The sequence below is a fragment of the Triticum aestivum genome, chromosome 3D (assembly GCF_018294505.1).
Source record: "Triticum aestivum cultivar Chinese Spring chromosome 3D, IWGSC CS RefSeq v2.1, whole genome shotgun sequence".
Lineage (NCBI taxonomy): Eukaryota > Viridiplantae > Streptophyta > Magnoliopsida > Poales > Poaceae > Triticum > Triticum aestivum.
The window spans coordinates 347,106,530-347,130,954 of record NC_057802.1 but is presented as its reverse complement, the minus strand read 5'-3'; the positions used below and the strand labels follow the sequence as shown (position 1 = coordinate 347,130,954).

At 44.7% G+C, this 24,425-nt stretch overlaps 1 protein-coding gene across 1 annotated transcript; it reads left to right on the top strand.

The window, feature by feature from the left end:
• Nucleotides 1–15,290: 15,290 nt before the first annotated feature.
• Nucleotides 15,291–23,022, top strand: LOC123078788 (tryptophan aminotransferase-related protein 3). Its single transcript, XM_044501396.1, has 5 exons — nucleotides 15,291–15,734; nucleotides 21,115–21,412; nucleotides 21,505–21,800; nucleotides 21,903–22,189; nucleotides 22,270–23,022. Exons 1-5 carry the CDS (start codon nucleotides 15,394–15,396, stop codon nucleotides 22,488–22,490), a joined length of 1,443 nt encoding a protein of 480 aa, XP_044357331.1. The 5' UTR covers nucleotides 15,291–15,393; the 3' UTR covers nucleotides 22,491–23,022.
• The last annotated feature ends 1,403 nt before the right edge of the window (nucleotides 23,023–24,425 follow it).

Sequence of the window (24,425 nt, the reverse complement as noted above, 5' to 3'; positions counted from 1 at the left end):
ATACTTCTGTCGACCTTGCCTGCCTTCTCATCTACCAAGTATCTAGGGTAGCTCCGCTTCAGTGACCGTTCCCCTCATTACAGAAGCACTTAGTCTCGGGTTTGGGTTCAACCTTGGGATTCTTCACTAGAGCAGCAAATGACTTGCTGTTTCATGAAGTATCCCTTTTGCCCTTGCCCTTCTTAAACCAGTGGTTTTACTAACCATCAACAATTGATGCTCCTTCTTGATTTCTACTTTCGCGGTGTCAAACATCGCGAATAGCTCAAGGATCATCATGTCTATCCCTGATATGTTATAGTTCATCACGAAGCTCTAATAGCTTGGTGGCAGTGACTAAGGAGAACCATCACTATCTCATCTGGGAGATTAACTCCCACTCGATTCAAGTGATTGTAGTACTCAGACAATCTGAGCACATGCTCAACGATTGAGCTTTTCTCCCTTAGTTTGCAGGCTTAAGAAACTTGTCAGAGGTCTCATACCTCTTGATGTGGGCACTAGTCTGAAATCCCAATTTCAGTCTTCGGAACATCTCATATGTTCTGCGATGTTTCAAAACGTCTTTGGTGCCACAATTCTAAACCGTTAGCAATACGCACTGAACTATCACGTAGTCATCAAAACGTGTATGTCAGATGTTTCGTAACATCTACAGACGATGCTGAGGTTCAGCACACCGAGCGGTGCATTAAGGACATAAGCCTTCTGTGCAGCAATGAGGACAATCCTCAGTTTACGGACCCAATCCGCATAATTGCTACTACCAACTTTCAACTAAATTTTCTCTAGGAACATATCTTAAACAGTAGAACTAAAGCGTAAGCTATGACATAATTTGCAGAGTCCTTTTGACTATGTTCATGATAATGAAGTTCATCTGATTATTTAATGAACTCCCACTCAGATAGACATCCCTCTAGTCATCTAAGTGATACATGATCCGAGTCAAACTAGGCCGTGTCCGATCATCACGTGAGACAGACTAGTCATCATCGGTGAACATCTCCATGTTGATCGCATCTACTATACGACTCATGTTCGACCTTTCGATCTCTTGTGTTCCGAGGCCATGTATGTACATGCTAGGCTCGTCAAGTCAACCTAAGTGTTTCGCATGTGTTCTGAGGCCATGTCTGTACATGCCAGGCTCGTCAACACCCGTTGTATTCGAACGTTAGAATCTATCACACCCGATCATCACGTGGTGCTTCGAAACAACGAACCTTCGCAACGGTGCACAGTTAGGGGGAACACGTCTCTTGAAATTTTAGTGAGGGATCATCTTATTTATGCTACCGTCGTTCTAAGCAAATAAGATGTAAACATGATAAACATCACATGCAAATCATAAAGTGACGTGATATGGCCAATATCATCCTGCGCCTTTGATTTCCATCTTCGAGGCGCGGCATGATCACCTTCGTCACCGGCATGACACCATGATCTCCATCATCATGATCTCCATCATTGTGTCTTCATGGAGTTGTCTCGCCAACTATTACTTCTACTACTATGGCTAACGGTTAGCAATAAAGTAAAGTAATTACATGGCGTTTTCATTGACACGCAGGTCATACAATAAATTAAGACAACTCCTATGGCTCCTGCCGGTTGTCATACTCATCGACATGCAAGTCGTGATTCCTATTACAAGAACATGATCAATCTCATACATCACATATATCATTCATCACATCCTTTTGGCCATATCACATCACATAGCATACCCTGCAAAAACAAGTTAGACGTCCTCTAATTGTTGTTGCATGTTTTACGTGGCTGCTATGGGATTCTAGCAAGAACGTTTCTTACCTACGCAAAAGCCAACGTGATATGCCAATTTCTATTTACCCTTCATAAGGACCCTTTTCATCGAATCCGATCCGACTAAAGTGGGAGAGACAGACACCCGCTAGCCACCTTATGCAACTAGTGCATGTCAGTCGGTGGAACCTGTCTCACGTAAGTGTACGTGTAAGGTCGGTCCGGGCCGCTTCATCCCACGATGCCGCCGAATCAAGATAAGACTAGTAACGGCAAGAAGAATTGGCAACATCTACGCCCACAACTACTTTGTGTTCTACTCGTGCATAGAAACTATGCATAGACCTAGATCATGATGCCACTATTGGGGAACGTAGCAGAAATTCAAAATTTTCTACGCATCACCAAGATCAATCTATGGAGTAATCTAGCAACGAGGGGAAGGGGAGTGCATCTACATACCCTTGTAGATCACGAGCGGAAGCGTTCAAGAGAACGGGGTTGATGGAGTCGTACTCGTCGTGATCCAAATCACCGATGATCCTAGCGCCGAACGGACGGCACCTCCGCGTTCAACACACGTACGGAGCAGCGACGTCTCCTCCTTCTTGATCCAGCAAGGGGGGAGGAGAGGTTGATGGAGATCCAGCAGCACGACGGCGTGGTGGTGGAAGTAGCGGGATTCCAACAGGGCTTCGCCAAGCGCTGCGGGAGGAGGGAGGTGTGTCACGGGAGGGAGAGGGAGGCGCCAGGGCTTAGGTATTGCTGCCCTCCCTTCCCCCCACTATATATAGGGCCAAGGGAGAGGGGGGGCGTAGCCTTGGCCCTTCCTCCAAGGAAGGGTGCGGCCAGGGAGGAGTCCTTCCTCCCCAAGGCACCTCGGAGGTGCCTTCCCCTTTTAGGACTCTCCCTTTTTCTTATCTCTTGGCGCATGGGCCTCTTGGGGCTGGTGCCCTTGGCCCATATAGGCCAAGGCGCACCCCCTACAGCCCATGTGCCCCCCGGGGCTGGTGGACCCCCTTGGTGGACCCCCGGACCCCTTTCGGCACTCCCGGTACAATACCGATAAAGTGCGAAACTTTTCCGGCGACCAAAATAAGACTTCCCATATATAAATCTTTACCTCCGGACCATTCCGGAACTCCTCGTGATGTCCGGGTTCTCATCCGGGACTCTGAACAACTTTCGGGTTACCGCATACTAATATGTCTATAACCCTAGCGTCACCGAACCTTAAGTGTGTAGACCCTACGGGTTCGGGAGACAGGTAGACATGACCGAGATGACTCTCCGGTCAATAACCAACAGCGGGATCTGGATACCCATGTTGGCTCCCACATGTTCCACGATGATCTCATCGGATGAACCACGATGTCGGGGATTCAATCAATCCCGTATACAATTCCCTTTGTCTATCGGTATGTTACTTGCCCGAGATTCGATCGTCGGTATCCCGATACCTTGTTCAATCTCGTTACTGGCAAGTCTCTTTACTCGTTCCGTAACTCACATCATCCCGTGATCAACTCCTTGGTCACATTGTGCACATTATGATGATGTCCTACCGAGTGGGCCCAGAGATACCTCTCCGTTTACACGGAGTGACAAATCCCAGTCTCGATTCGTGCCAACCCAACAGACACTTTCGGAGATACCTGTAGTGCACCTTTATAGCCACCCAGTTACGTTGTGACGTTTGGTATACCCAAAGCATTCCTACAGTATCCGGGAGTTGCACAATCTCATGGTCTAAGGAAGTGATACTTGACATTAGAAAAGCTCTGAGCAAACGAACTACACGATCTTGTGCTAGGCTTAGGATTGGGTCTTGTCCATCACATCATTCTCCTAATGATGTGATCCCGTTATCAACGACATCCAATGTCCATGGTCAGGAAACCGTAACCATCTATTGATCAACGAGCTAGTCAACTAGAGGCTTACTAGGGACATGGTGTTGTCTATGTATCCACACATGTATCTGAGTTCCTATCAATACAATTCTAGCATGGATAATAAACGATTATCATGAACAAGGAAATATAATAATAACCTATTTATTATTGCCTCTAGGGCATATTTCCAACAGTCTCCCACTTGCACTAGAGTCAATAATCTAGTTCACATCACCATGTGATTAACACTCACAGGTCACATCACCATGTGACCAACATCAAAGAGTTTACTAGAGTCAACAATCTAGTTCACATCACTATGTGATTAACACTCAATGAGTTCTGGTTTGATCATGTTATGCTTGTGAGAGAGGTTATTAGTCAACGGGTCTGAACCTTTCAGATCCGTGTTTGCTTTACGAATATCTATGTCATCTTGTGGATGTTACCACGCGCTATTTGGAGCCATTTCAAATAATTGCTCTACTATACGAATCCGGTTTACTACTCAGAGTCATCCGGATTAGTGTCAAAGTTCGCATCGACGTAACCCTTTACGACGAACTCCTTTTCACCTCCATAATCGAGAAAATTCCTTAGTCCATTAGTTACTAAGGACAAGTTCGACCGCTGTCATGTGATCCATTCCCGGATCACTATTGTACCCCTTGACCAACTTATGGCAAGGCACACTTCATGTGCGGTACACAGCATAGCATACTATAGAGCCTACGTCTAAAGCATAGGGGACGACCTTCGTCCTTTCTCTCTCTTCTGCTGTGGTCAGGTCTTGAGTCTTACTCAATACTCACACCTTGTAACACAGCTAAGAACTCCTTCTTTGCTGATCTATTTTGAACTCTTTCAAAACCATGTCAAGGTGTGTGTTCTTTGAAAGTATCATCGGGCGTCTTGATCTATCTCTATGGATCTTGATGCCCAATATGTAAGCAGCTTTATCCAGGTCTTCCTTTGAAAAACTCCTTTCAAACAACCCTTTATGCTTTCTAGAAATTCTACATCATTTCGGATCAACAATATGTCATTCACATATACTTATCAGAAATGTTGTAGCGCTCCCACTCACTTTATTGGAAATACAAGTTTCTCATAAACATTGTATAAACCCAAAGACTTTGATCATCTCATCAAAGCGTACATTCCAACTCCGAGATGCTTACTCCAGTCCTTAGAAGGATTGCTGGAGCTTTGCATACCTTTTAGCATCCTTAGGATCGACAAAACCTTTTTGATTGTATCACATACAACCTTTCCTTACGAAAACTGGTAAGGAAACTTGTTTTGACATCCATCTGCCAGATTTCATAAATGCAGCTAATGCTAACATGATTCCGACGGACTTAAGCATCGCTGCGGATGAGAAAATCTCATCGTAGTCAACTCCTTGAACTTTGTGAAAATACTCTTTTCCACAAGTCGAGCTTCATAGACGGTAACATTACCGTCCATGTCCGTCTTCTTCTTAAAGATCCATTTATCTCAATGGCTTGCCGATCATCGGGCAAGTTCACCAAAGTCCATGCTTTGTTCTGATACATGGATCCTATCTCGGATTTCATGGCTTCTAACCATTTGTGGGAATATGGGCCCACCATCGCTTCTCCATAGCCCGTAGGTTCATTGTTGTCTAACAACATGACTTTCAAGACAGGATTACGCATTACTCTGAAGTAGTACGCATCCTCGTCGTCCTACGAGGTTTGGTAGTGACTTGATCCGAAGTTTCATGATCACTATCATAAGCTTCCACTTCAATTGGTGTAGGTGCCACAGGAACAACTTCCAGTGCCCTGCTACACACTAGTTGAAGTGACGGTTCAATAACCCTATCAAGTCTCCACCATCCTCCCACTCAATTCTTTCGAGAGAAACTTTTCCTCGAGAAAGGACTCTTCTAGAAGCAATTACTTTTGCTTCCAGATCTGAAATAGGAGGTATACCCAACTGTTTTTGGGTATTCTATGAAGATGCATTTATCCGCTTTGGGTTCGAGCTTATCAGCCTGAAACTTTTTCACATAAGCATCGCAGCCCCAAACTTTTAAGAAACGACAACTTAGGTTTCTCTAAACGGTGTCGTCTCAACGGAATTGTGTGGTGCCCCTTTTAAAGTGAATGCGGTTGTCTCTAATGCCTAACCCATAAACGATAGTGGTAATTCGATAAGAGACATCATGGTATGCACCATATCCAATAGGGTGCAGTTATGATGTTCGGACACACCATCACACTGTGGCGTTCCAGACGGTATTAATTGTGAAGCACTTTCCACAATGTCTTAATTGTGTGCCAAACTCGTAATTCAGATACTCATCTCTATGATTATATCACAGACATTTTATCCTCTTGTCACGACGATCTTCAACTTCACTCTGAAATTACTTGAACCTTTCAATAATTCAGACTTGTGTTTCATCAAGTAAATACACTCAGCATCTACTCAAATCATCTGTGAAGTAAGAACATAACGATATCCACTGCATGCCTCAGCACTCATTGGACTACATACATCAAAATTCCAATAAGTTGCTCCTGCCGGTTGTCATACTCATCGACATGCAAGTCGTGATTCCTATTACAAGAACATGATCAATCTCATACATCACATATATCATTCATCACATCCTTTTGGCCATATCACATCACATAGCATACCCTGCAAAAACAAGTTAGACGTCCTCTAATTGTTGTTGCATGTTTTACGTGGCTGCTATGGGATTCTAGCAAGAACGTTTCTTACCTACGCAAAAGCCAACGTGATATGCCAATTTCTATTTACCCTTCATAAGGACCCTTTTCATCGAATCCGATCCGACTAAAGTGGGAGAGACAGACACCCGCTAGCCACCTTATGCAACTAGTGCATGTCAGTCGGTGGAACCTGTCTCACGTAAGTGTACGTGTAAGGTCGGTCCGGGCCGCTTCATCCCACGATGCCGCCGAATCAAGATAAGACTAGTAACGGCAAGAAGAATTGGCAACATCTACGCCCACAACTACTTTGTGTTCTACTCGTGCATAGAAACTATGCATAGACCTAGATCATGATGCCACTATTGGGGAACGTAGCAGAAATTCAAAATTTTCTACGCATCACCAAGATCAATCTATGGAGTAATCTAGCAACGAGGGGAAGGGGAGTGCATCTACATACCCTTGTAGATCACGAGCGGAAGCGTTCAAGAGAACGGGGTTGATGGAGTCGTACTCGTCGTGATCCAAATCACCGATGATCCTAGCGCCGAACGGACGGCACCTCCGCGTTCAACACACGTACGGAGCAGCGACGTCTCCTCCTTCTTGATCCAGCAAGGGGGGAGGAGAGGTTGATGGAGATCCAGCAGCACGACGGCGTGGTGGTGGAAGTAGCGGGATTCCAACAGGGCTTCGCCAAGCGCTGCGGGAGGAGGGAGGTGTGTCACGGGAGGGAGAGGGAGGCGCCAGGGCTTAGGTATTGCTGCCCTCCCTTCCCCCCACTATATATAGGGCCAAGGGAGAGGGGGGGCGTAGCCTTGGCCCTTCCTCCAAGGAAGGGTGCGGCCAGGGAGGAGTCCTTCCTCCCCAAGGCACCTCGGAGGTGCCTTCCCCTTTTAGGACTCTCCCTTTTTCTTATCTCTTGGCGCATGGGCCTCTTGGGGCTGGTGCCCTTGGCCCATATAGGCCAAGGCGCACCCCCTACAGCCCATGTGCCCCCCGGGGCTGGTGGACCCCCTTGGTGGACCCCCGGACCCCTTTCGGCACTCCCGGTACAATACCGATAAAGTGCGAAACTTTTCCGGCGACCAAAATAAGACTTCCCATATATAAATCTTTACCTCCGGACCATTCCGGAACTCCTCGTGATGTCCGGGTTCTCATCCGGGACTCCGAACAACTTTCGGGTTACCGCATACTAATATGTCTATAACCCTAGCGTCACCGAACCTTAAGTGTGTAGACCCTACGGGTTCGGGAGACAGGTAGACATGACCGAGATGACTCTCCGGTCAATAACCAACAGCGGGATCTGGATACCCATGTTGGCTCCCACATGTTCCACGATGATCTCATCGGATGAACCACGATGTCGGGGATTCAATCAATCCCGTATACAATTCCCTTTGTCTATCGGTATGTTACTTGCCCGAGATTCGATCGTCGGTATCCCGATACCTTGTTCAATCTCGTTACCGGCAAGTCTCTTTACTCGTTCCGTAACTCACATCATCCCGTGATCAACTCCTTGGTCACATTGTGCACATTATGATGATGTCCTACCGAGTGGGCCCAGAGATACCTCTCCGTTTACACGGAGTGACAAATCCCAGTCTCGATTCGTGCCAACCCAACAGACACTTTCGGAGATACCTGTAGTGCACCTTTATAGCCACCCAGTTACGTTGTGACGTTTGGTATACCCAAAGCATTCCTACAGTATCCGGGAGTTGCACAATCTCATGGTCTAAGGAAGTGATACTTGACATTAGAAAAGCTCTGAGCAAACGAACTACACGATCTTGTGCTAGGCTTAGGATTGGGTCTTGTCCATCACATCATTCTCCTAATGATGTGATCCCGTTATCAACGACATCCAATGTCCATGGTCAGGAAACCGTAACCATCTATTGATCAACGAGCTAGTCAACTAGAGGCTTACTAGGGACATGGTGTTGTCTATGTATCCACACATGTATCTGAGTTTCCTATCAATACAATTCTAGCATGGATAATAAACGATTATCATGAACAAGGAAATATAATAATAACCTATTTATTATTGCCTCTAGGGCATATTTCCAACAGTTCTTAGTACGGGAGTTTTTTCAATAGTTTTAGCAGAAGCAAAGGCCGTGCTTAGATTACTAAAGATTTCTTCCAGTTTATCAATCCGAGACGGGCTTTCTTCAATTCTTTCATGAATTACGGCCCCCCTTTTCTTTTAACAACCTAAAAACTTCTCCCGCTTTTGACCCAAACTTAGTAGCAAAATTATGCATCTTTTTATCCAAGTTCTCAATATGTTCTTCGGTAAGGATTTTCTTTTCCATAGCATCTAGTCTTTCCATAACATGCTAAAGAGTCAAAGTTGTTTCATTAATCACAAGAGGCGGTGAACCCACTAAATTTCCCATAGCATCAAAAGCATCAAGAGAGGGACACATCAAAAAATTTCCATCGGTAATCGTATCAAGGACGAATCTATACCAAGTGGTGATGCCCACATAAAAATAGCGAAGAAGAACAACGGTAGATTGCTTACGAATAGATCTATTATGAGCATTGCAAATCCTATACCAAGCATCTTTTAAATTCTCCCCTCCCCTTTGTTTGAAGTTAAGAACCTTGTTCTCGGGATAGAGGAAGAACTATCCATAGCGACAAAAAGTGGTGCATAAGATTGCACACAAAAACAGATCTGACGAAAAAATGGCGAACGAAAAGGAGGGCGAATAAAACGACAAATTTTTGTGAAGTGGGGGGAAAACGAGAGGCAAATGGCGAATAATGTAAATTGCAAGGAGATGAGATATGTGATTAGGAACCTAGTAGATGTTGATGATGTCTCCCCGGCAACGGCGCCAAAAATTCCTTTTGATGCGGCTTGAACTACATCGGTATTTCCCCGAAGAGGAAGGGATGATGCAGCACCGCTACGGTAGGTATTTCCCTCAGTGATGAGACCCAGGTTATCGAACCGGTTGGAGAACCACGCAACACTACGTGAACGGCACCTGCACACAAATAACAAATACTCGCAACCCGACGTATTAAAGGGGTTGTCAATCCCTTTCGGGTAACGGCGCCAAAAATTGGCAAGTAGACAGGATAGAAATTGTGATAGATTGATAAATACAAATAAAAGCAAATAGAATTCAGCGAGGTATTTTTGGGTTTTTGGATTCATAGATCTGATAATAAAAGCAAATAAAAATAGATCGCGAAGGCAAATATAATAAAGAAGAGACCCGGGGGCCGTAGATTTCACTAGTGGCTTCTCTCGAGAAAAAGAGCATACGATGGGTAAAAAAATTACTGTCGGGCAATTGATAGAACTTCAAATAATCATGACGATATCCAGGCAATTATATAGGCATCACGTCCAAGATTAGTAGACCGACTCCTTCCTGCATCTACTACTGTTACTCCACACATCGACCGCTATCCAGCATGCATCTAGTGTATTAAGTTCATGGAGAAACGGAGTAATGGAATTAGAACGATGACATGATGTAGACAATATCTATTTATGTAGAAATAGACCCCATCTTGTTATCCTTAATAGCAACGGTACATACGTGTCGGTTCCCCTTCTGTCACTGGGATCAAGCACCGTAAGATCGAACCCATCATGAAGCACCTCTTCACATGGCAAGAAAAATCGATCTAGTTGGCCTAACTAAACCAAATATTCGAAGAAGAAATACGAGGCTATAAGTAATCATGCATATAAGAGATCAAAAAGACTCAAATAACTTTCATGGATAAAAACATAGATCTGATCATAAACTCAAAGTTCATCGGATCCCAACAAACACACCGCAAAAAGAGTTACATCAAATAGATCTCCAAGAGACCATTGTATTGAGAATCAAAAGAGAGAGAGAGGAAGCCATCTAGCTACTAACTACGGACCCGTAGGTCTACAATGAACTACTCACGCATCGTCGGAGAGGCACCGGTGAGGATGATGAACCCCTCCATGATGGTGTCTAGATTGGATCTGGTGGTTCTGGAACTTGCGGCGGCTGGAATTGATTTTCGTCGACTTTCCTGGGGTTTCTGGAATATTGGGGTATTTATAGAGCAAAGAGGTGGTGCGGGAGACCACCGAGGTGGGCACAACCCACCTGGGCGCGCCTGGGCCACCAGGTGTGCCCTGGTGGGTCGTGCTCCCCTCGGAGCACCCCTCAGGTACTTTCTTGGCCCATCTGTTGTCTTCTGGTCCTGAAAAAATCTCCAAAAAGTTTCGCTGTGTTTGGACTCCGTTTGGTATTTATTTTCTGCGAAGTAAAAAACAAGCAAACAACAGCAACTGGCACTTGGCACTATGTCAATAGGTTAGCCCCAAAAAATGATATAAAATGATTGTAAAACATCCAAGAATGATAATATAACAGCATGGAACAATAAAAAATTATAGATACGTTGGAGACGTATCACTTGTATTTACAAGAAAGCGAGTGAGAGCACTACAACATTTCTGTAACTATATGTGGATGACATATTGTTGATCGGAAATGTTGTAGAATTTTTGGAAAGCATAAAGGGTTGTTTGAAAGGAGTTTTTCAAAGGAAGACTTGGGTAAAGCTGCTTACATATTGGGCAACAAGATCTATAGAGATAGATCAAGACGCCTGATAAGACTTTCACGGAGCACACCTTGACATGATTTTGAAGGAGTTCAAAATGGATCAGTCAAAGAAGGAGTTCTTGCCTGAGTTGTTAAGTGTGAAGTTGAGTAAGACTCAAAGCTCGACCACGCAGAAGAAAGAGAAAGGACGAAGGTCGTCCCCTATGCCATAGCCATAGGCTCTATAAGATATGCCATGCTGTGTACCACACCTGATGTGTACCTTGCCACGTGTCTGGCAAGGGGTACAAGAGTGATCCAGGAGTGGATCACTGGACAGCGGTCAAAATTATCCTTAGAAGAATAAGGAAATGTTTCTCGGTTATGGAGGTGATAAAGAGTTCGGCGTAAAGGGTTACGTCGATGCAAGCTTTAACACTAATCCGAATGACTCTGAGTAGAGTTTCTCGGTTATGGAGGTGATAAAGAGTTCGGCGTAAAGGGTTACGTCGATGCAAGCTTTAACACTAATCCAAATGACTCTGAGTAGCAAACCAGATACGTATAGTGGAGGAGCCGTTTGGAATAGCTCCAAGTGGAGCATGGTAGCAGCATCTACAGTATGACATCAAATTTGTGAAGTACACGCGGATCTGAATGTTACAGATCCGTTGACTAAAACCTCTCTCACAAGCAAAACATGATCAAACCCCAGAACTAATTGGGTGTTAATCACATGGTGATGTGAACTAGATTATTGACTCTAGTGCAAGTGGGAGAGTGTTGGAAATATGACCTAGAGGCAATAATAAATTAGTTATTATCACATTTCCCTGTTCATGATAATCGTTTATTATCCATGCTAGAATTGTATTGATTGGAAACTCAAATACATGTGTGGATACATAGACAACAACATGTCCCTAGTAAGCCTCTACCGAACTAGCTCATTGATCAAAGATGGCTATGGTTTCCTAGCCATGGACATGATTTGTCATTTGATAACGGGATCACATCATTAGGAGAATGATGTGATGGACAAGACCCAAACTATGAACATAGCATATGATCATGACAAGTTTATTGCTATTGTTTTCTGCATGTCAAGTATATGTTCCTATGACCATGAGATCATGCAACTCACTGACACCAGAGGAGTACCTTGTGTGTACCAAAAATCGCAACATAACTGGGTGACTATAAATGTGCTCTACAGGTATCTCCGAGGGTTTCTATTGAGTTGGCATGGATCAAGACTGGGATTGTCACTCCGTATGACGGAGAGGTATCTCAGGGCCCACTCGGTAATATAGTATCACAATGAGCTTGCAAGCAATGTGACTAATGAGTTAGCCACAGGATCTTGTATTACAGAACGAGTAAAGAGACTTGCCGGTAACGAGATTGAACTAGGTATGGAGATACCGACGATCAAATCTCGGGCAAGTAACATACCGATAGACACATGGAACTGCATACGGGATTAGCTGAATCCTTGACATCGAGGTTCGACCGATAAGATCTTCATAGAATATGTAGGAACCAATATGGGCATCTAGGTCTCGCTATTGGTTATTGACCGTAGAGGTGTCTCGGTCATGTCTGCATAGTTCTTGAACCCGCAGGGTCTACACACTTAACGTTTGGTGACGATATAAGTATGTTCGGAGTCCCGGATGCGATCCCATACATGACGAGGAACTCCGGAATGGTCCGGAGGTGAAGAATGATATATTGGACGAAGGGTTTTAGAGTCCGGAAGTGTTCCGGGGGTACCGGGCGATGACCAGGATGACCGAAAGGGGTTTCGGGGGGGAGGGGGGCGACAAGTGTTGGGGGGCCTCATGGGCCAAGGGGAGGGGCAAACCAGCCCACTAAGGGGTTGTGCACCCCGCTCACCCCATCCCACGTTGCCAGAGGAGGTGGGGCGCCACCCTAGGGTTCCCACCCCTTTGGCTTGGGGGCCAAGTCTCCTAAGGGGGAAAACCCATCTAGGGTTTCCCTCTTGTGGCCGCCGGCCCTAGATGGGATCCCCTAGGGGCGCCCCCTCTCCTGCTTTCTCCTACATATAGAGAGGTAGAGAGAGGGCAGCCCCACCCTCATACGGCACGACGCTGCCCCTCCTCTCCCTCATAGCCTTCTTCCTCTCCGTAGCGTTTAGCGAAGCTCTGCTGAGATTCCGCCACCATGCCGTCGTGCTGCCGGAGGAGTCGAGCTACTACTTCACCATCGCTCGCTGGATCGAGGAGGTGAAGGCGTCATCAAGCCGTACGTGTGTTGAACGCGGAGGTGCCGTCCGTTCGGCACTTGGATCGGGAGTTCGTGGGACGGTTCGTGATTGGATCGCGAAGACGTTCGTGGGACGGATCGTGATTGGATCGCAAAGACGTTCGACTACATCAACCGCGTTTCTTAACGCTTCCGCTTAGCAATCTACAAGGGTATGTAGATCCAATCTCTCCTCTCGTAGATGGTCATCTCCTAGATTGGATCTTGGTGAGCGTAGGAAATTTTTTGTTTCCCATGCAACGTTCCCCAACAATTTAGTACTGCGGCGACGACGTGACTAGCCAGTTTTGCTGAAAAATCACGTCGGAAACCCGTCGGGGCCAGGTGCTTTCAATGGTCCTATTTAAAACAAAGCATCAGGAACTTCCTTCTCAGTAAAAGGAGCCCCAAGTTTAATGCTCACATGCTCAGTAACCTAGGGCACAATACAATCCAGAACAGCCTTAGGCTGTAGGGTGGGATCCTTGGTATATACCTCCTTGAAATAGAATGAGGCCATCCGTTCCATGTCAGAGGGGGCAGAACACCACGACCTGTCTTCTTTCTTCTGGGGTTGGATATAATTCTTTCGAGCCCGCCAGACTGCTCGATGGTGAAGGTACTTTGTGTTCCTCTCACCCTGCTTCAACCAAGTCACACGGGAACATTGAAGCTACATCATCTCCTCCCAATAAAGGAGCTCATCAAGTTGAAACATTTTATTACAGATAGTTGCATGGTCAGCACTCCCCTGTTGGAGCACGTCCAACTCACCCCTTAATTTCTTGATCTCTTTCAACACATTACCAAACTTGTTCCTGCTCCATTCTTTTAGATCATACATCAACTCCTTTAAGGACGACGCAATAGTACCTAGGTCACCATCTGGACGTTTAGTTGCCCACACATGTGCCACCACCTCCGGGAGTGAGCGATCCCTCTCCCACATTATTTCATACCGAGGGCAAGCCCGGCGTCGTTGGTTATTTTCTTCAGGAACCAATTGCACTGCAAGGGGTAGGTGATTTGAGCATGAAGATGCAAGATGCAACACTCGAGCAAAAGGAAACAACTCCTTCCATGCCTCGTCCGCACAAGCACGATCGAGTCTCACGCGAACATTTGCGTTGCCTCATCCGTAGAAGTTTATTGAAGAAAACTATCAACATCTCCAATACAAAATTAGTATTATTAAGTACACAGTAAAAATATATTATTATATTACATCTCTTTAGTGTGGTATAGTTGTTGGTAGTTTCTGTTATAAATTTGATGATTTCACAAATATATATATAACCTCTTTTCAAGCACCGGAGAGTTAGTTGCATTGATGACATGCACTCCAATAAAATTAAAGTATTGTTTTGTACGCAATTTTAAAATGGATATACAATTCTCTATGCCAATCTTGTGGTCCAACTAAAGGACGCTCAAGCCGCACCACTAATAAGTTTTGCATCCTTCAATGATTAAATGCCAACAAATATAAATTACCACTAACAGGTCTCTTCACATGGGCGGCGGCCCTGGATCTCCCTCCAGATCGTGGCGTCGCCCTCATCGCTTTCCGGGGCCGGCATTAGCTGTGGCAGCCCTCCACACGGCGCAGGAGGAAGCGGGGCGGCCGACTTCCGTATCAGATGCAATTTGTAAATTATGTCTGAGTTTTTCTTCATGTTTGATGAAATTTGTCTGATTTATTTAAATTTATTTTGGAATAGATGCAGACACGGCTGGATGGCCGACTTCCCTATCAACCGAGTTGGATTTGCCCTTAGCTAGCTTCATACCAGATCTGAATCTGAAATTATGTACATGCCTATAACAAATCCTGTTGACTGCATACACATGAGTCAAGTCTTTAGAAATAACAGAAGCGCTTAGCTAGCTTCATAGCAGATCTGAATCTGAAAATACAAGTCATGTTGACTGCTTACACATTAGGCCTATAAATTGTAGGAGCGCTTAGCCGTTTACCTACCTCGACATCAAATCTGAATCTGAAGATACTTAAGAAGGCGTTGGGTACTGAACTAGATGAATTATTGAGAAAATGAGAGGGGGTGAAAATCAAGCCCATCTTAAAGCTGGGCCACACGCCCGACCGGCGCGCCCGCTATAAACCTGCCTGTCACCCGGGGGTCCCTGCTGGAACACAGGAGTAGCCAGACAATGGAGTCCGCCTTTCCAACAGCTGCGCGGCTCGGGCTCCATGTCCTGCTCTACTCATCGCTGCTCCTCAACGCCCTCTTCGTCGCGCACCACTTCCTCTCCGCCCCGCCAGCGCCGTCCCCGCTTCTCAGCGAGGCCAACAACGGCGGTGCGCTGAGCTGGGCGCTAAGGGCGGCCAGGGAGGCCGAGTCCGTGGCGGCGGCGGGATGCTCCGGCCACGGCCGCGTGTTCCTGGATGGCATCGTCGGCGAGGACGGGCGGCCCGGGTGCGAGTGCAACACCTGCTTCGAAGGGCCAGACTGCTCCGTCCGGACGCCCGACTGCACCGTCGACGCCGACAGGTGACCGACCCGACTCCTCGCTCTTGATATGCATGCTTCGATTTCCCCCTCACGCCTCAGCTCGCCTTCCTTCGTTGTCGTGCATAGTGGGCGCGCGTTGCTCACCTTGTTGCGAAGTTCTTTCTCCATTGATGATGGCATGATTTGGAAGGACACGGTGCACAGTAATTAGCTCCGGTTACTACTGGTCTGCTGTTGCACTGTTCCGTCCAGTCTCCATAATTGACAAGGACGCCGTTAAACGCATGGTTCTAATTAGATACCAACACGCAACAATTGATCGGGATCAGTGGGCAAGTTGGGAAGAATCGTCAAAAAATAATGCGTTAGGTACTAGCTTCATCCACGACTGAATTAACTATACGTACGCATCATTTGATTTTTCAAAGCGTTTATAAATTATAATACCCTGATGGACTAGCTTCGTTGTAAGCATTCGTAGTGATACGCCACACTTGTTTACACTACGTATGCACCTTAGCTTTTAGTTGATGCGACTATGTGAGAGGGAGGGGTCAACTTCCACGTCGCGTTCAGGCAAGGAGAAAAAACTTCCATGTTACATCCGTGGGGGTGGGGCGGATATTTCAACCGAGTTTCTCGTGTCCTCTATAATAATTATCTGAGAGGTACCTTTCGTCTGATTTCGAGAAAAAGATATGAACCATTGACTTCTTTATGGAACCATAAACTACAATAAAGGACCAAAATGATACTCCCTCCGTCCGAAATACTTGTCATCAAAATGAATAAAAGAGGATGTATCTAAATGTATTTTAGTTCTAGATACATCATATTTTGTCCATTTTGATGACAAGTATTTTCGGACGAAGGGAGTATAAAATAGACATGGTCACATAGAAAAGTAGTTAGAATATAAAATTTAAAAGAAAACATGAGACATGCATGCACAATTAATACAATCATTTTTTTAAAGGGAAATGTGAAAAAAGAAAACGTGACAACTCCCCCGCAAAAAAGGGAAAACGTGACAATTGATTGTCATGTGCAGCTGTTAGAGTGGTTAGATATTCTTCTCAAAAAAAAGTAGTTAGACATTAGGTTACTTCTAATTTCCCTTTTTTCTAAGAAAATAACCGCAGACGTGCATAGCTCATATGCACATACATACGCAAGCACGCACATCTTACCCCTATGAGCACTTTCGAGAGACTGAGACGACACATTTGAGATTGACGAAGTCACCAAAGACGCCTCATAGTCGATGAAAACGTTGTCATTGTTTCCCATTGAACAACATAGCCCCTATCTTTAGAGTATTTGACAAAAAACTATCACATTAGGGGTTACCGTCCCACAGAACTACCACTTTCAAAAAAATGACTGATAACTACCAAGAATTTCTAATTTTGTGACTAAAAACTACCACTTTTGAAAAAAGGTCAGTTTAGACGATTTAAACACGTTTATGACATGCGGGGCCCACCCGTCAGAGCTGATGTTGCGGCAAAGTCAACTCCATTTATTTTGACCGTTACGTTGACTGTTATTACAAGTGGGGTCCACCTGTCAGCATCAATCTTCTTCTTCCTCCTCCTCCTTTCTGACAGGTGGGCCCCACTTGTAATAACAGTCAACGTAACGGTCAAAGTAAACAGAATTGACTTTGCCGCCACGTCAGCCCTGATGGGTGGGTCCCGCATGTCATAAACGTGTTTAAATCGTCTAAACAGATCATTTTTCAAAAGTGGTAGTTTTTAGTCACAAAATTAGAAATTTTTGGTAGTTATCGGTCACTTTTTTGAAAGTGGTAGTTCTGTGGGACGGTAACCCCTAATGTGGTAGTTTTTTGTCAAATACTCCCTATCTTTATGTTGTTATATGTTCAACACGTGTGAAGCCCTCGATACAAAACCATGTCGTTGAAGGTTCCTTGAGGTTCAAGTTGTAATCCTAACAATCATGTATCTTGTTGATGATACATAAATACACATAGAAAAAGACTTCCAGGGTAACATGCTTAACCAAATTCATAGCAGCGGGTATGGGCATGCCACAACAACGATCTTTAATTTCATTCCTGGTCATTGGCTCGGTGAAAATCTCGTGAGCCGAACCAAACCTAAGTCCTCGCTGCTTTCGCCCTACTTCCCAAGTCACAACGCCATATGGCTTGACACTGAAAAGCTATATGAAGACACAGAAGTTGAAAGTGCCCAGCCAACTCAAAAGCAGACAAACTACATCGACTAAGAATTCAGAGCTCCAATGAGACAATGTACCCTAGATTTACATTAAATGTCTGAAGAAGGAATCTAGGGGTCATTGAGATGCAAAAGTCCAAAGAACAAACCAAGATGACTCTAGTCTTTAAGATTACATCGGTGTGCAAGCACCCAATCAAGAGCACATCTGACTAGGGAGGAAAACCCGACTAGGGCAAGTTAGCCCACCAAGCTCGATGCATACTCACCATAAAAATTGGTCCAAAAAGTATCGATTAATTCCACATTTGTTTTACATAAACCACCCTCGTGTCATACCTCGAATGGTGCATGTTGCCACTCCCAAACAGAACTATCTAGTGATGTATCATGAATCTAATCATCCAACCACAGATAGGTATCTGACAAGCTAGTAGAGGAGCCATCACACACTCTACATCGACCCTAGGATGGGCGAGGGGCAATGTGAGATGGGCGATGGATCGAGGAAGGGCCTCACCACTACCACCTGCCTCTAGCAGCTTCCTTTAGCTGCAGGAAGATAGGAGAAATGGTGGGCGCGTGGAAGTGTTGTTCGAGGCCCTCCAAAGTCGCCTGGGTTGAGCCAGGTGGCAACCTCAAACTCCAACACACTTTTTGAGAAAATCAAGAATCTTGAATCAATTTTTAGACCGGCTAAACACATGCTCTTTTCTATGGAAAAATTATGTTGCAGTAAAAGTCACTCATATGGGAAAGCTTAACCTGATCCACAATATTAGATCTTCCTTCATGCTTCCAGAAGCTCTACCCAAGTCGAGGGCACACCTATGTCTTTTGTTGGTTCACATCTTTGTATCTAGCTGACGGCTCCGCAACAGCCCTGAGAAAGTTTCTTGTTGTACTAATAAATCTAAAGTTATACCCAAGTCGGAGATACAACTATACTTTCCCAGTTCATGTCTTTCTTATCTTGATCACGACTCTGCCACTAGCCCCGATCAAGCTTAAGTTGTTCCTTCTCGGAGTGAAGTGGTTTAGACGATGATGTCGTCGCGGTTTTGCACATCGGGGAAGTGAAGTCGTGAAAAACTAAGGAATGGACTATCATGAAATAGAGCCTTTCGAAACCTCGGTTATTTTGGAGAAAAATCAGGACACTTGTTGTAATTATTTTTTTAAACAAATCATTTTTCTTTTTGATATCTATTTGTTGATATCGCAATTTACAAAAACATTATAAACAAAAATATAAAACAGGATACCAATTTGCTTTATGAAATTTTGAATATCTTATGAAATTTACTAGAAAATTAGGAATCAAACAAAAAAATATCTAACACGGAAGATTTTGAACTATTATCAAAATCTATGATTTCCTATTATATATATTTGAATTATATGCATTTTTCCTAAAATCTTTAGTAATTTTCATGGACTTTTTTGTCTTTTCTTATAATTTTCTGGATTTTCTCTGAAATCTCATAGTCTAAAATGGTTTAGCATGGCAAATGACCAAATCCAAACGCATTTTCGAAATTTTATAAAAAATATAGAGTTGAAACCGAACTTAGACTTTCACGGTACCTGAGGGAGCAAAATGTTTTTATTTACAATATTGTATAGATAACGCACAAATGTGTTTGTGTGACCTAAAACTTGAACTCGGGCAACTCTTTCAACCCCACTTAACTAATTCTCACTTGATTGGATTTTCACAAGAGTGTTATCCCATTGCTTGCTAGCACTAACCGGACCATGCATAATCTCTTTCGTTCAAAGAATTCTTGTAGGGTGCATGTTTAGCATTGGTGCAAAAAAAATTATTTTATTGAGCAAATGGTTATTGTTTGTTGAAATAAAATACATCAGATCAAAAACATCAAAAGAAATATTATTGACAGAAGACTTGGCGTTTTTGCACCCAGGTGCAGATGCTCCCGTGTGAACAGTATAAATCGTTTAATATGGTAAAAAAAATCCAAAAACAATGTGGTGCAAGATGGTTGAATATTTGATGCACATGCCAATTTTGGTGGCGGTTGGCCATTCGAGGAACTCATGGCAAAAAAGACAAATTTTGGGCTATGAGAAAGTTTGAAAAAAAAAACGCATTGTTCATAGTTGATTTTGTCTTGTTTGGCTCGAGCTGCTCTAATGTCGTTTGCCCACGAATTTTGGCATGCATCTGACACACTCCAGCATCTTGCATCCGAAAAAGTTGTAAAAATCATTATTTATTTTGATTTTATTGTTTACGTGGTGTAGATGAGCCCGGGCTCCGAATTGAATTATTGCATCAAAAGAAACATTATCGACAGATTAAAATACATCATGGTGTAGATGAGCCCGGGCTCCGAATTGAATTATTGCATCAAAAGAAACATTATCGACAGATTAAAATACATCAAATCAAATGAATAGTAAAATACATCAGATCAAAGCATCAAAAGAAACATTATCAACAGATTAACACATATACTTTAGTTTTTTTATTAGGGGTACATATACTGGACGCGGATTTGATGAACATGGGTGCGCGTGCACCCTTTATAAATAGTAAATTTAAAAAAGTTAGAAAAAATAAAAAAATTGTTTTTTAATATACATAGTCAACCGGTATACTCGCATATGAAGTTTCACGAAGAAATCAAATCCGTGGTAATCTGGGCAAAAATGACAAAATCAAAGCTAATCGAAGCTATATTAAAAAACACTGTTTAATGAATAGTATGATCGTATTTGTATTTTTTTCACTAAGAATACCATGTGTTTCAATACATCATAAAACTCCACGCGTGAGTAGAATGACCGACTAAGGTTCATACCACGGAATTTCAGATTTTTTTTAAAATAATATTTTTATGAATTTACTATTCACGTGGATACGCGTACCATGTTCATCTTTGTATTTTCGTACATATACTTTAGTAAGCTCAACACTTCCACGTGTTCCTTTAAAAACTGTAGCGACAGGGCCCAATCATCACCATCTCAAATAATTTGGTCCCTTTCGTGGGTCGTGGCCTCACTGCAGACCACCATGCAGTGCCAGAGTAGCACAGTGTTACAGCAATTTTGCATGGTCGTGTCGCACATCATAGTGTCTGCGCGCCGCATCCAATGGGATCGGAACGTACACTCCCGTTGCCTCGCTCCAAAAAACACTCAACGTGCTAACGTCAGGGTGGTGTTTTTCTTAATAATTTGCGCAGTGGGGACCCGATGTTCCTGGAGCCGTACTGGATGCGGCACGCGGAGGCCAGCGCCGTGGTGGTCTCCGGGTGGCACCGCATGAGCTACAGAGCCACCGACGGTCTCTTCCAGTCCGTCGAGCTCGAGCGCTGCATCAGGCGGCTGCACAGGGCCGTCGGTAACGCCGTCGCCGACGACAAGCAAATCGTCTTCGCCACCGGCTCCATGCAGCTGATCAACGCGCTGGTGTACGCCCTGTCCCCGGACAGCAACTCCGGCTCCACGGCCAGCGTGGTCGCCACCACGCCGTACTACCCGGTCAGTGCCGATCTCGATGTGTGCCTTTTTCTAGACTATTAGCCACGGATCGATCTAATCTACTCTGTTTGTTGATTTGATACATCATGCAGGCTTACAGAACACAGATCGTGTTGTTCGACAGCCGGGAGTACAAATGGGCCGGGAACACCTCCATGTGGGCCAAAGCGTCGGGGAACTCCACCACCAAGGAGGACGTCATCGAGTTCGTGACGTCGCCGAACAACCCCGACGCCCTGCTCAACCAGCCCGTCGTCGGCGGCTCGTCGGCGATCCTCGACCACGCCTACTTCTGGCCGCACTTCACGCATATCCCCGCGCCCTCCGACGCGGACGTCATGCTCTTCACCACCTCCAAGCTCTCCGGCCATGCCAGCAGTCGATTCGGGTACGTACGCACGCACGCCACGCCACGCCAAAATCAATAGACACACAAATAGATATAGCTGTGCTGCGACCGACGCCGCTCTGCATGCGTTGCACTGCGCAGGTGGGCGCTGATAAGGGACGAGAAGGTGGCCAAGCGGGTCAATGACTACATGATGCAGAACACCATGGGCGCGTCCCGCGACACCCAGCTCCGGATGCTCAGCATCTTCAAGGCCATACTGGCCAACCTGCACGGCAAGGAGGACATCTTCGCCTTCGGGCACGACGTCATGAGAGCCAAATGGCGCAAGCTCAGCGCCGTCGTGTCGCGCTCCCGCCGGATCTCGCTGCAGAACATCCCTCCGCAGTACTGCACCTACTTCGACAAGATCAGGGAGCCATCCCCAGGTGACGCATCGACTCAACACGTTCAGATTTTGAAACTACTGCAGCTACGTGAGTTGATGTTTGATTCGGTGGGCATGCAGCTTATGCGTGGGTCAAGTGTGAGAGGGAGGAAGACAGTGACTGCTCCGACGTGCTGCTCAAGGCCAAGATAATCACACGGTCCGGCGTCTGGAACGACGCCAGCAGCCGGTACACGAGGATAAGCCTCATCAAGTCCCAGGACGACTTCGACCTGCTCCTCGAGAGGATCACAGAATTTGTCGATGCCGAGCTCACCGCTGATGGTTCCAACTCCATGTGATGTCCCATGTTAATATACAGAAACGGGTCAAGAAAATGTCAGTATACAGAAGGTATGTGTTCAGTTGGTAAAGCCTCTAGTGTTTATGATACCTTGGAAAGATCTAAGTTATTGCATTAATGTCAGATCTTTCCAAGGTATCATAAACCAAAATCATCACTATTCAATATTCCCTCCGTTCGAAATTACTTGTCTCGAAAATGGATGTATTTAGAACTAAAATATGTCTAGATACATCCATTTCTGTGACAAGTAATTTCAAGCGGAGGGAGTACTTTCCAAGTTATTGCATTGATTGGACTACACGCAAGGTGATGATCACACGACCACACGTTGTGGATGGACTATGAACGAACACTGAACATTACCGGAATGATCAGCTATGCGTTGATTGTTCTCTGTGTGTATTACTAGTACTTATTAGACAAGAAAAATGTTTCCATGCTGTATTGAGTGGAGGATTAAGGAGCGCATGCAAAGCTCAGAAACTGGTACATTAATGCTAGTTTGTCCGAGTCATCATTTTCTTTTCTTTTTTGTGTGGGAACTCAGGGAGTTTTTATTGAACAGTGATGATTTTGGTTTATGATACCTTGGAAAGATCCGACATTTTTCAAGTTATTGCATTAATGTCAGATCTTTCCAAGCCTCTAGTGTTTATGATACAGAGGATGAAAAAGCCTCTAGTGTTTATGCACTAGTAGGAAAAGGGGCTTTTACCCCGGTTCATAAGGGACTTTAGTCCCGGTTCTGGAACAGGGACTAAAGGGTCGTTACTAATGCCCTAGCCCTTTAGTCCCGGTTCTTACACGAACCGGGACTAAAGGCCGTCCACGTGGCCGGTGCGGGGAGCTCAGGCAGGAGGGCCTTTGGTCCCGGTTGGTGCCACCAACCGGGACCAATAGGCATCCACGCGTCAGCACCTGGCAGGAGCTGAGGTTTTTGTTTTTTTTGAAGGGGGGGGGGGTTGGGGGTTTTGGGGGGTTAATTTAGGTTGTTATTAGGTAGCTATTAGAGAGAAGTGTCCTCTCTTATATCTCCGTGCTTGGTTTACCAACGCTACGTACTGCTATGCCTAAACATGGCTTAGATTGAAGTGAAGGCAACATGTGGTGCATGTCGAAAGTAATACTAATCCGGACTTGATCAAGTTTGGATTGTACTACTTTCGACACGCACCACATGCATGTTGCCTTCACTTCAATCCAATCCATGTTCATTTCACCCGCTGATATATAATAACTCTTCATGCACGCATCATGCATCATCATATATAATAACAAGTCCTACTAATCATCATCATACAACTTCTACTCGTTATTAATAACAAGTCATACGATCATCATCCTCACAGTCATCGAACCAACCCTACTTAATTGTTCTTAGCACATGATCATCAGTATTAGGTAGGACCGAAATACCCTCTTTAAGGTAAAATAGCATAAAACAATATAGACCCTGACTCTCCATTATGGAGAATGGAGATCATCCTGTCTCCAATTCTTGCGCCTCGCTTCCTTTTGCTTCCAAGAAGCTCCTTGCGACTGTCCATACATTTTTTCCATTCTTTGATTTGCATGTCTCCACTTCTTTTAGAAATCCGGTATGGACAGTTGAGATTCGTAGGATGACCTGGTTGTATATTCAAAACATCAAGCCTACCATTCTGATACATCAAATGAGGCACACAATCCTCTGGGATTATCTGTTGAAAAACATAGTAATAACTTCATAGTTAGCAATGATAATGCACTAGTTTTAGAACTATGCAAAATATGCACGGATGTCGTAATAGTAAGAAATCTTACCAGGGTATCTCCATAGTAGTTACCGTAGTTCAACACGTGCACTAGTGGCACGTATGGAGGACCATAATGATGAGGAGTTTGATTGTAGATATTGTAATTCTCAATATCAGTACAAAATCCGACCAGA

Excerpts from the sequence above, each read along its gene's own strand:
- LOC123078788 (XM_044501396.1), top strand. The coding sequence starts at position 15,394 with ATGGAGTCCGCCTTTCCAACAGCTGCGCGGCTCGGGCTCCATGTCCTG. Across the intron at positions 21,413-21,504 it reads CCACCACGCCGTACTACCCG|GCTTACAGAACACAGATCGT; the intron begins GTCAGTGCCGAT and ends TACATCATGCAG. Across the intron at positions 21,801-21,902 it reads CATGCCAGCAGTCGATTCGG|GTGGGCGCTGATAAGGGACG; the intron begins GTACGTACGCAC and ends TGCACTGCGCAG.